At 42.7% G+C, this 13,855-nt stretch overlaps 1 protein-coding gene across 1 annotated transcript in view; it reads right to left on the reverse strand.

The window, feature by feature from the left end:
• The window catches only part of CLMP (CXADR like membrane protein), a 316,469-nt gene extending 303,803 nt beyond the window's left edge, over positions 1-12,666 (reverse strand). Inside the window, exon 1 of the mRNA XM_069224427.1 lies at positions 12,311-12,666. Within this exon, the coding sequence (XP_069080528.1) occupies positions 12,311-12,458 (148 nt within the window). The 5' untranslated portion in view covers positions 12,459-12,666. The remainder of the gene's footprint in view (positions 1-12,310) is intronic.
• Positions 12,667-13,855: the final 1,189 nt, after the last annotated feature.

Here is a 13,855-nt window from a genome sequence, read left to right on the forward strand (position 1 = left end):
TATATTGCACACTTATAATGGCGTCCCGCACTCATGAAGTCCAGGAAAATGGGCCTGGACAAACTGGGGGCACTTCTGCTAGTGCAGGGGTGCCCTCACACACAGGTACTATGCACCTAGCCTTAAGGGTCTGAAGGTAAGACATATAGGTGACTTATAAGTGACCTGGTGCAGTGAAAATGGCTGTGCAAATAGTGCTTACACTATTTCACTCAGGCTGCAATGGCAGTCCTGAAGAAGTGTTTGCATGGGCTCCTTATGGGAGGCAAAAGAAATGCTGCAGCCCATAAGGATCTCCTGAAACCCCAATGCTCTGGGTACCTAGGTACCATATACTAGGGACTTATAAGGGGGGTCCAGTATGCCAATTTGGAGTGGAATACTGGGTTACCAGCATGTAATTAAAATGTGAAACCAGAGAGAGCATAAGCACTGGAGTTCTGATTAGCAGGACTCCAGTGACACAGTCAAGCATACTGACAAAACAGCAAAATATACTGGCCACAAACTATGAACACTGGAGTCCTGAGTAGCAGGATCCAAGTGACACAGTAAAAAGACACTGACAAAAACCGACAAACAGGCCATAAATGGGGCTAACCATGCTAAAAGAGGCTACTTTCTCACAACTATAGACCAATTAGGTAGTGCCCAATGGGCTGGTCTGACTGGTCAGAGGGTGGGCCTATTTTATTGTCTGTTGGGTCGGCTTTCACTGCTGATTTCCCTCATATATTAAAACGAACATTGTACGCAGGCAGCTGAATTCTTTGCAGTCTTCCATAACTTTCAAAACACATAGTGCTTGTCTTTACAAGTGCAAAACTGCCCACGTTTGAAACATAGACCTTTTTTTTAAGTGTCTAATTCACTAATGGGGATAACTTTTTGGTACATAAGCCTATTTTCTGTCTGAGGCCGACACTTCTTCCCTCCAACATTTTTCCTTCCCCTACCTGCTTCTTTATTCATCCTTCCCCCTGCCAGCTCCTTTTTCATCACAGTGGACTGGAGGAGAAGAGGGGCGACAATTGAAGAATGAGCATGGAGGAAACATCAGAATAATGGGGTAGTAACAGTACAGCCAAGGAGGGGACAGAAGTGTGAAAGATAAAGCAATATGTGTGAAAGAGGGCTCACATGTAGAGAAGAGTGGACAGAATAGATTCATGGTAGAGGCAAGAGAGAAGCGGGGAAGGGAACTGGGTAGTTGAAGTGATAACGGAGAGAATTATGGAACAGAGGAGGGAAGGTGAGAACAGATGAGGAAATGAAGGAATATGAATGGAGGGGAGAACGTGAGAGACGATGGAACTGGAGATAATGGGACAAAGGAACAGAAGAGGGAGAAGGATATAAGATAGTGAAGCTAGTAATGGCAGAGGAGATTAAAAGAGTTGAACAGTGGAGGAATTTTTGGTGGAATATGTGGAGGACAGACTGAATAAAAAAGATGAGGGGGAGAAGAGAAAAGGATGGTGTGAGAGAGAGAAGGAGGAATGGGGCAAGGAAGGCAAAAACAAAATGCTGAAATAGGAAGCCAAAGCAGTTGAAGGGAAAAGGAAAGGTGAAATGGATCAGGTAATGAAGGGATGAGAGAACATGAGAGTGGAAAGGGAACCTGAGGGAGAAAGTAGAGGTGAAAAAAACAAAACTAGAAGGGAACAAGAAAAGGATGGGTAGAACATTAAAAGCAAAGATGGAACAGGAGAGGATATAAAGAGGGTATATAAGTGTACATGTTGGAAAAAGAAAAAGGATGAGGGAACCAGGGTGATGGACTAAGAGAAAATAAAAATAGAAGACAGAAGGGAAATTCTTACTGATGGAATGAGGAAATTAATAAACAGAAGCAAGGAGGAGGCAACCAGATCAATGAAATAATGGAATGAAAAACAGGAAAGGGAGGATGAAACAGTATTGATGCTATCAACTATAAAGACTTTTCACTCTTTTCACTTTTGCCACTACCTCACACAACCCAAGATGTTTGAAAGAAATCAGTTGAATTCTAAGACATAAGTAACATGCCGCCCGCTCTTTGGAACATTGAGACATTTTAGAATTGTGGAGTTTTGATGGCTCTTCTGTTTATACCTTGAAAGGGCTTTTTTAATTCTATAAAACTGCACGCCATAAGTGCCCAACAACTTACAAAGCTCAATGAGAAAATATCATAGATAAAACCGAACGAAAAAATCGTACTTCTGCTGCCTTTGATTAGAATAACACTCATTTGTAGTCTTACAGGAGATTGCATTCTCCTCTTACTTTATATTCCCACATAACCTCGAGTAGGGTCTGCTAAATCTATAATTTCAAGCACTCAACAATACTAAACTCAAAGCATCATATCAGTTATTTCCTTCAGTATGTCAACCATATAATCCCGTCCTGTGGTGCTAAGCGTAGCGTTGTTGGTGTATTTGTAATCCACATAAGGTGAGGATTCATATTACTGAAAGTATTGACTGTCTACGTAAATTGTTGTATGGCTAGATGAGAATATCACTGATGAACCGTTTTTTTATCAATGATTGAAATAGAACCGAAGCAATCTGACTGTACTAAGCACATTAGATACATTTACACTTCTAACTATGCCTCTAAGCACTGACTAGATTTTTAGTGGGTAATAGCGTTTCTTTACGGATTTCCTCAATGGATCTATGCAGATTTCCTTGATGGATCGTCCTGTGTGTTAAGATGCAGCAGATAACTACTCTCCGTGTAGAGCTCCCCACGGCCACCATTCTCATGTACTTTTCAATAATTTAGGATCTTGGGATGAAATATTTATTTTGCCTTGTAAAGCCCATAACCAAACCATACAATCAATTCAATTCATTTCTCCATTTTAGAGTCACTAAAATGATCACTCAAGTGCTTCCATTATAAAGTATGAAGATATTTCTGAGTTATATTCCATTGTTTGCTTCAGTAATGCAATTTCTACTTAATATTTTGTTACTAACAGAATATCATCTTCCTCACTTTGTCAATACCATGGTAACTCGCCACTGGGGACCTTCATTCATCAATAAACTTGTGGCAATTAAGAACATTTAATTGTGAAAAAACGCATACATTGTTAAACCTCAGGGACACTACACATTCCCATTCAGAGTGTACTTATCATTCCTGTGCAAGGCCTAACTTGTCAAAATGAGGCATTCAATAGCAGGCTCCTACTTAAGTTAAAACAAGCAAAATGCATAGAAGAAAGATCATGGGCCATATTTATACTTTTTGACGCAAAACTGCGCTAACGCAGTTTTGCGCCAAAAAAATTTGCGCCGGCTAACGCCATTCTGAAGCGCCTTGCGGGCGCCGTATTTATTGAATGGTGTTAGCCGGCGTTAGCCGACCTGCGCTGCCTGGTGTGCGTAAAAAAAAAACTCGTACACCAGTAAGCGCCGGCGTAGGGAAAAATGGCGTTTGGGTGTCCAAAAATGGGGCAAGTCAGGCTGAGGCAAAAAAATCGTCTTAACCCGATTTACGCCATTTTTTTTTGGCGCCCAGACGCCATTAACATGACTCCTGTCTTAGCAAAGACAGGAGTCATGCCCCCTTGCCCAATGGCCATGCCCAGGGGACTTAAGTCCCCTGGGCATGGTCATTGGGCATAGTGGCATGTAGGGGGGCACAAATCAGGCCCCCCTATGCCACAAAAAAAAATTAAAAAAAATACTTACCACAACTTACCTTTTCTTCCCTGGGATGGGTCCCTCCATCCTTGGGTGTCCTCCTGGGGTGGGCAAGGGTGGCAGGGGGTGTCCCTGGGTGCTTGGGAGGGCACCTCTGGGCTCATTCTGAGCCCACAGGTCCCTTAACGCCTGCCCTGACCCAGGCGCTAAAATCCGGCGCAAATGCGGGTTTTTTAGTCCCGCCCACTCCCGGGCGTCATTTTTGCCCGGGAGTATAAATACGACGCATATGCATCGGAGTCATTTTTTAAGACGGGAACGCCTACCTTGCATATCATTAACGCAAGGAAGGTGTTCACGCCAAAAAATGACGCTAACTCCATGAACTTTGGCGCTAGACGCGTCTAACGCCAAAGTATAAATATGGAGTTAGTTTTGCGTCGAAAAAAAACAACGCAAATTCGGCGCAAACGGAGTATAAATATGCCCCCATATATCTTCTTGAGGGTGAAGTGTGACCTTGAAGTCCATGTCATACAGCATGGCACTGTTCTGTAACAGAGTAATTTTTTGTTGATTGTTGCTCTCCCAGGTTGTACCTGCTTCTTCCAACTAATCACTTTGAAAAAAAAAATATTACATACTGCTCTCTCATCAAAGGGCCTTCATAGTCAGAGGAGGGGTTAGCTCTCACCTTGACAATGCCAAAGCTTTATACGGAGGCCTGCTTAACACATTCCTGCACAAGCTTCAGATGGTTCTCAATTCCACCATCAGATCGATTTTTAGATGTTGTTAAAAAGATTATATTTGTGAAGTGCACAATTATGCCCATTGGCTTCCATGGAAGGGTAAAATTATGCTGAAAACCACATTTAGATGCCACCACTGACTTGCCCTCCAGTATTGTTCTACCCCTTTGCTTTCCTTACAAAGTGCAACTTCCTCCCGTTTCCCAAACTTCAATTTACATCTACACAGAACAAGAACCAACTATCTTCAACATCAATCCTCACCTTACAGACAGTCAAGAATCTTATGATAAGCCAATGCCCCACAGCTCGTTCACTACCAGCCCAAAGGATCAAATAGGGAGGGCGATTTTTATAATTCTTAGTTGCACTTCTCTGAAGCAAACTAAATCTTGCCTAAATAAACCAAGCACATTACACCCAGTTCCTAATTTACCTTAAAACCTTCCTTTTTGAGATACCTTACGTATTTCTTCTTCTTATGCCTATCGCAGGCAAGACTGAACATCGATTCTGTGAGATCTGCCCTCTACATAATTTCATCCTGTTAACATTCACCCTATCCTACTGTGGTCTGCTCCTTTCAACCCTCCCCCCCCCCTCGCCCACCAATACTTACACTTTTTTTTTACCTTATTTCTTTCCAGAGTGGTGTGAAGTGGCCATAGGGCGGCAGGTAAGGAATTGATTAAACGTCTCCAATAAAAATATAAATGAATAAATCTGAAGTTTGATATTATTTTTCCATCCAAGCAGTCTTTATTAGGCAAAAGATTCCTAGTTAGATATTGCAAAACCCTTTGTAACGTGAACACCTTTTCAAGTCACTTCTTCAGACGCTATTTAGGGTCACCAGATAGAGAGGCTCCTTGTATTGCTAATGCACTATAAGAAGACCCTTAGTAATAGTACATTTGTATATAAAGCTATCACAGGCAGGATTACAGTTGTTTATGTATTACTTTCAATGGCTTACAAGTGTTTTAATAAGGCTATGTGTTTTTAAAAACTTGGTGCTACCCTAAATATATTACAACTATGGGAAACCATTTGTTTTCTATGAAAATGTGTACTTATGGAACAAATCATTTTATTGCTTCTACAAGACTGCAAAATATCTTTCCACCCGTTGAGAGATTCCACAGACTCCCCTACTTTAGCCAGTTATAGGTTGAACTGTCTCCTTTAAAAATGTACGTGAATGTATTACATGGTAACAACCTGAATTGCAACCGGATTGTTTTTGAGGTAGCTTCAGGTGGTTCAAACTCTAAACCGGCCTAACCTCCATTGTGTGCAACAAAAGAGCATGTTTTGGTACATTCAAAGTTTGGAAGTCAGATGTAGGGCTCGAATCATGAGTTTCAGCCATAAAAAGGTTTGAGTAGTGCTAAATGGTTACCGATGGTGGCAGGTGGTTGGCAAAGGCTACCATAACTCATTTTTTTATCATCAACTTTTGATCCAAAAAGATAAAGTAAGGCAGAAAATGGAGAAAGGAGAAGGAAGAGAAAAATTGAAAAACTGTAACAAACCTCAAAGAATGGGATCAAGACAGTAGGGCACGGTGGTGGCAGAATGAAGCGTGAGGTGGAATCTATAATAGGCAGTCTTAGTATTAAACAACCCCAGTGCCGGGCTGTGCCTGCAGTGGGCCTCTAAGGCCCTAGGCCTGTGCACATACGTTTTACACATCTAGCACTGAACTAGAGGATTTGTCACCTCCACTCACCCCATAGTCCGAGTCTGACCTGGTTCAGCTTTCCTAGGCCTACAGTAGCTTCTGCTTTTGGGCAACGGAAACGTATCTCACTTAGATGTTTTGGGAAATATCAGGATTTGTATTTTTATCTATATGTGGCTCTATTAGCACCAATTCTGGTTAAAAAAAAAACACCGCTTGTTTTGGTACCATCATAAAGGATACAATAACGAACATTAAATTGCTTATTTTAGAGGAAATACGTCATATCTGAGTATACAAGTGGCTTATTTTAAAGCAGTCACCATTGCTTAATATCAGTGTTTATATTTTCATAGATTACAGATTCATTTTTCTCACTCTATAAAAGATGGTGGGTCTCCCTTGTTAATATAAGTCTCATGTCATGCATGGTAGGAAGTCACAAGGGCACTTGTGCGCGCATGTTATGATTTCCATAAGCAGCAGAAAATGAATTCTCAAAACTCTAATGGACTATGAAATCAGGCCCCATACCGCCTACTGTTCTGAGAGCATCTATGATGTGATTACGGATCTCATTAATGATGTGATATGTGATACGGTGTATGCTGTGCCATGTGCAATTTCATCAGTAAAATGATGAAGCCTAATCCGGGATGCAGCATTTCCAGTTTGCTTGCACTTGAAATATTATGTATGCAATTACATGTATCTATTGATTGTTGACGTTAAAACCCCAACTCTGTATTAAACCTACAGACATACAGTTGCCTGACAATCCACACCACAACTAAAAGGAAACCATCTTTTAAGCATGTTCACAACCAGGTAGATTTGAATATTCATCTGCATGTCATATATTTCTCGAGATTTACCCTGACATTGGATAAACCAACGTCCATCGCATTTCACGACCCCTTGCAGTCTGGTGCTTAGGCAGGCATTTTTGTGAATTGGTGAAAACTATATCTGCTGTTCGAGAAAAATGACTTTAAAATGAGTTTTCTAAGCGCACCAAGTGCCATTTTAGGTCTGGCTGTATCTGTATAAACCTCATGTTAACTATTTGTTAAAAATAAAAAAATAAAAAAGAAGCACAGTGAGTGAGTGGGCTGTGAGTCAGCTTCTTCGGGAATTGGGATTCATGTGTTTGTCATACTTTGCCATTGGGTGGAAGGGATGTCAATCGAGGTCATTGCGTTTCAAGGATGTTTACACTGCCCCATTTGAGTTCCCGTTAGGTTTTGTTGATGGGCCTCAAGTAGCCGTCTAGCTGGGATGCAATAGAGCTACACTTTGTTCTTTGGTGTATTTACTTTGCTGATATGATGAGATTTAAGTGCTGATTGATGGCTTTTTGTATAGTAAGTGTTAGCTATTTGGATGCCTCAGTCCGTAATAAAGTCATGGTGCAACTTACTAATTACCCTTGTGCATTTATTTGTTTCACTTTACAGTCAGGATAACATTTTGATGGATTTATGGGTTTTTTTACTCTAAAGGTAAAGACATGAGCTCGCATAGGCGTTCTTAAAGATGCAACTAAAAAAGTTGTCAAAAGTATGTATTGTGTAAATGTTGTAGCATATAATTTTTTTATTCTCAATGTACAGGCAAACACCATCCCCTGACAACTATTTTCAAAACTCTTCTTGAATGGTACAGCTTAACTTTGCTAAGGCAGTCTGTTCAGAAAAAGGAACCTACTCCCAGCTTCCTTATTGCTGTAGCTTAATGAGCCCAATGTTTCTTCTTCATGACATTTTTGTTGTAGGACCCCAACCAAACATCTATGGGGCCACTAGTGTTTAACTTGTAAATAAAAACATGCTGGTGCCCAAAGCCCTCCTCCTAAACACGCGACTGTTACAATTAAATGTGTGAGTACAGAATACTGAGGCAGGGTAATCATAAAGTCATCTTGGGCCTCTTTAATCCATTTAATCAACTCTCTGCCCCTTCAGCTCACTCTTGCAGCTTCCTGCCTTTTCCCATTGTGACACTTTTTCGTTTTTCTCTTCCTCTGTCTTTACTATATGTGTCTTTGCTCGCAGTAAATGCTTGAGGCAGAAAAATAAGCGATGGCCCTCAAAAATAAGTGCCAGTGCCCTGCACCGGAAACCACAAGCACAAATTAAACACTAATGGCCACACCCGAAAACCCACTCCTGTATAAACAGAGTTAAGCAGAAACACATACGTACGTCATGCATCTCTCACAATACACCACACCACTCGAACCTACATGCTCCTAACAAACGATTGCACCACAGTTATTAATCCCAGATACACACACCGCATCTCAGAAAATAAACACAACACGTACACACACAAATACCCAGATTATGCAACATAGCAACACACTCAAGCCCTTAAACGCATACATCCACCTTTCATCCACACCTCAGTATCAACTACAAAAAAATCACACACTTCTACAAGCATACATATAGCCCACACCACCCTAACACAGACATAAAAACACAATACACTGTCCACGTTCAAGTGTACATATCAAATGCGCATGCTGTTCTCAAAGACACCAACTGCACGCCCCTACAAATACACAAACAAAATACCATTCACACACCTTACTTCTAGCCAAACACATGACAAGCACACAGGCAGACACACAGCCATTCATACAAGCACATACTCATACCACATACAACGAAGCACGCGCCCACTATGTTGTGCAATCAGCACACCACGCATTCACACACTTACTTCCTCCAATCCTCCGCATTCCTCCACACATGCACACGCACCGGTAGATTTTGATTAAATCAATTGAGTGCAGAACAATAAAAATGCTGCCTGTGTTCATTAATTAGAGCATATTCTTTGAGAGTATCAATTATGGTAATTCCTTTCTGCTGCATTAGCCCCCGCGTTGATATACATTCATCGGCACGGTGCGGTTATGGATTGGCCATTTAAAGATATGTCCCTCCGACAGCTCTCTCCGGTAACAGGCCCATTCCTTAATTAGACCCGAGTTTCTTGGCTACACTATAGAAAATGAAGAGCCTTTGATTCCTGGCCCGGGATTCTCCCAGGGGGCCAGCGTGCTCCCCCCTCCACCTCCATTCCATAATGAGGCTACCTCAGTGCTCACATCCTGCCGGCACAGTCCCTGGCTTGGAATCCCGCAGTGTTACAGGCCTAGCATCAAGAGCCACGTTTAAAGCCCTCCTTCATCCCAGAAAGGCTTGCGTGGTCATGAGGCGGGGGTGGGGCGTTATAGAAAGGCGGACTGTAGCACGGTTGTTGTGCTTTATTCTTGTGGCTTGATGAATAAATAAGGCGAACCTCTTTTGCGCCTGATTAATATTTCATATTGAGTGTCAAGGTGCTGGAGAAATGGAACGCTTTCCACTCATTTCAGTGAAAATTCCAGTTGACCAGTTACAAATGTTTTCAAGTGGATACTGTTGATGACAAAGTGTTACTGGACAGCCAAAGACCTGCGAGCACTCTAGCAGACCATTCACAAACGGGTTTTCCTAGATCCAATTGCTGGTATAAGAGTTCCTGAACATCCATTGAATCAATATGTTGAATTTTCCAGTTGACCAGTTTTAAATATTCACTCCTAGACCCATTTGGTAATATAATACTTGTTAGCCAGCCCGAGAGAAAAGTCCAGATGACCAGTTGCAAATGATTTCTCCTTGGTGCAGTTGCTTGCAAATGTACATCAAACAAACTGCCACGGAGTCCACTCCATATGACTAGTTACAAATGGGTTCCACTACATTCAGATGAAGAAATGCGGTTATATGACACCGAGTGAACTGATAGGGAGATTACTTCAGTTAAAAAGTTTCAAATGGTATCTACTGAATACAAATGCCAGTATTAGTCCATTAAACAGATGTGGATAAGGTTCTTGTATTGGCTTAATTTCTTTTCATTTACAAATAAAGCTTACTTTGTGATTTTTTTTTCTGTTGGGCATCCTTGGGCCGATATCGAGGCCGCTAGTGTGCAACTGAGTTCAGAAAACCCATCTGCAACTGCTGAGCTGTAATTTTTATCAGTATTCTGTACTTCCAGTGTTTATTTAAGAATGTCCTAAATGTTTGCGGTGGTTTACATTCGACAGACATGTCATATAACCCCGGAGACACAGGCGTTGGCCTAGACGGCATTGGTCACAGCTTTTCTAGAGCTTTGAAGCTCACAACTCAACGACCCGTGCTTACTGAGACAATATCTATATGTGCCCAGAAGATCCGTGCAGTGAAACCTTAAATTGCCAGTAACCCCCCACTCCCTCTTAAGTATTATTCCCTTTCTGAACGTGTTGTTTTTGGTTCCCCTCGACTCGCTCGCTCACTCGACATTCCACAGATTTTCTGGATTATGTTACCCATTTCGTCCATCCTCTTCTTGCACTTTAGTCCAATTAGCTCCTTCCTCACCCCTCCTTGCTCCTCTGCTTCGCTCTCTATGTTCTCTCTCTCTTGCCTCTGCTTCGCTCTCCTTTCCTTCGCTTGCTCCATCTCTCCTCTCTCTCTTTGTCCATTTCTCCTTTGTTCGGTAGATATGTCTCACTCATTCTTTCTTTCACACCCCATCTCTCCCTTGTCTCTCGTACTCTCTTGCTCTTTCCCTCTCTCTTCTCACCTCTGCCCTCCTCGTCTCGCTCTCTACATACACGAATAGATTTTACGGTACACGTAGATAGATAACGTCCTTCCGGCGGTTATGTTATGCCATGCTATGCTATACTATGGTTTGGAACGCTACGCAATGTTATGGTATGGTAGTGTATATAGTGATGTCTTTGTATAGCGAATATGCACCCCATGACGAGCGTAGACCGTACATTCATAGCCGATAGTTGGACCTTGGAGTTTGTAGGTTCATCCAAACCTCTCACTTGACCCTTTCAAACTTACTTTCCATTAAAGTTGGCTTCAGCCCCTGCCTCGCTCTCCTCCATTTCAACACACGCTCGCGCCAGCCTTCCCCTTCCTCAGTTCCCTACACTCACTGTTTCCCTCAGCTCACTTTCCATTTTCTCCTCTTTTTTCCCGTCCATTTCACTCTCCCCTGCCCCGCCCCCCCCTTTCCTGTCGCCTTATTTATTTTTCCTCCCACCGCTTTACTTGCTTTCTCTACCCCCCACCGCTTCTCCACTCCCTTTCTCTCTGCGGGACGCCCCACCCGTGCCCCCCGCTCCGTCTCTTTCCCGTTAGCCCCTGCTGCACACCCCCACCGCTCGCTGCTCAGCACATCTGGTTCAAATCTCCCAGCTCTGCCACGGCTGGAGACAAACGCGCGCCTGTTTTCGGAACCTGAAAAGGAATTTTACCTCTTTCCCGGATACAATGTACTTTGGCTTTTTTTTTTTAAATGAGAAAATAACAATGTGTGATGTGTCCCAAACAGAATAATATCCAGGCTCCTCGTTTAGGATATTCTCCGAATGTTCACCGGTGGAATTTTTACTCAAGCTACTTTCACAAAAATGTATTTTTTTTAAGTACAGTTTAGAAACCCAGACTTTCTTAAAAGAAGCCCGCGGCGTCCGAGAATAATTAATGAATGTCGTTTTTTTTATGTAGCGCTTGCATTCTTCTTAGAAGCAGCTTCAAAGCGCTTTGTACGCTATACAAACTAGGCAAGAATTGACAGCGTCTGCTGCTAGATTTTTTGTTTGTCAAACAAATTGATATCCCAGCAAGAAACATAAAAGGCAAACTCAATAGTGATGTCTCTTCTCTTTTAGTGCCATTTTATAGTAGAATATACCAGTTTGCTTTGTTAAATTAGTAGTTGTACTCTACACAATAGAGCAATACTAGGCAATTCCGTAACTACGACGGACTTTCCCGTTGAATCCAGTTTCATAGCATAACTAGGTCCTCGTGTTACTAATTAGTTTTTATTGGTAAGTTTGGGGTTCAAATATGAAGTTTAAAAACGTCAGAAAGGCTTGTATCCGTCTCGTAATGTGCAGCAAATACAAACAAATGAATAGTCTGATATAGCGCACATCTGGGAGATTCATTAGCCTCTTAGCGCTCCCAGTTTGTGGCATATAACTCGAACCTGACATACAGAGGTGTAAAGTGATTTCCCCAGGATCATACCATTTATTCGAACGGGGACACCGGGATTCAAAGTAGGTACCCAAACCTAGCATTTGACGAAATTATTTTCTAACTGGTCACCTGGAATGTCCCACTATGGACGATAGACGATACGTCCCTTACCTAGGAGAAGGGCCTTGGCCGTCGGCATTTTGAGGTTCTGGGTCCGGCTTTCGTCCCGGGTGGATGAGCAGCTCAGCTCTTTCCGTGTCTCCAGAGACGGGTGGACTCTGCTAGGCGTCAGACATCCATCCCTAAGTGAAGCAAGCATGCGGCAGCTCCAACTTCCCAGGCTGTCAGCATACCTTCCACATCCAGGCAAGGGGGGGCTTGCTGGAGTCCCCCGACAGCAGACCCCACCACACCCCGGCCGTGTGATCGAACCCGTTAAGAAGGGGTCGGGTTACCGTGCCTGGGCTCAGAGGTAGCACGCAGCATTGTCCTGAGCACGGCTGAGCGAGGCACTTCTCCAGGTCTGCGAGGGGAGCAGGCGTGGAGCAGCAGTGTGCAGCAAGGGGGCGGCATGGCAGGGCCCCTCCCAGCCCTCGGATGGGAGCAGCAGCAGCAGGGACCGCTCATGTGCAGATGCTCTTCAGTGCTGGCAGGAGTTTTTACCTTCTGTGGGAAAACCCCGCAGCCTAAAAGTCATGTCCAAAAAGGAAATATCTCCATGTTTTGTACCACTAGCTAAACCTTTCCAGATTTAGAAGTACGAAATGGAGTGATGCGCTCTACGTCACACAACGAATGGAGCCGGGATTAGAACCCAGATAAACGTCCCCATAGGACATCATAAAATCACAGAATCAAATTTTCCTATCCACAGCCTTTCCTCTCCATATTTTAGAGCTTTATTCATAAACCCCTTTGTGCGATGTGCAACGACGATGACGAGAAGCTCAGCACATTATTTCGGTCTAGGTGATTTAGTCTAGCTTTAAGTGTGGATGGATTGCAACCACGGCAGAACTGGCCATTTGGCCATTCTGGCATTTTCTCAGTGGGCTGCAAGCCAGGGAAGTGCTTTTCCGGCTGAATGGGCTGCTATGGTCCACACTTTAAAGGGCGTAGCCCATATTCTGGAAGAGATGTGGTCCGTCCTTGAAACTGAAGAACCCGGTTGGAATTTTAGACTCAGCCACTATCCTGTGATTCTGAACAAATTAATCATGACTTAATAAACGTGTGATGTATAGTTCACATATAAAGAAAACACTGGTATTCCCTTGGGGTGAAGTACACACCATATGAATATGTGCGCAAAGGTCCAGGAAGAGTTTACTCCCCAGCTCAGGGTTCAACAGCAATGCTGCGCGGGTGAGACACCATCACCAATCTCACCTACTCAGGTTGACTGAATCTTTGGACTTGGCAAAGAGTGTAGTAGTCAGATTCATTCAAATCAATGACATTATGCCATAAAAAGTAATAAACACCATAAACAATTTAAACACTCAGTCACACTCCAAACCAAATAAAGTTTCAAATCCCAAAATCAATGTCACAAATAAGATGTGCACAACTAAGTTCTAAACATAGATCAAAACCATAGGCTGACCAAAATGTCTGCATCGATTCAACCTACTAAACATCAATGCAGTTAGACACTCCAAAAGAACAATATAGATTAACAACACAAAATGTGTGTGATTATTAATGTTCAAAGCA

Source organism: Pleurodeles waltl, chromosome 3_1, assembly GCF_031143425.1.
Source record: "Pleurodeles waltl isolate 20211129_DDA chromosome 3_1, aPleWal1.hap1.20221129, whole genome shotgun sequence".
Lineage (NCBI taxonomy): Eukaryota > Metazoa > Chordata > Amphibia > Caudata > Salamandridae > Pleurodeles > Pleurodeles waltl.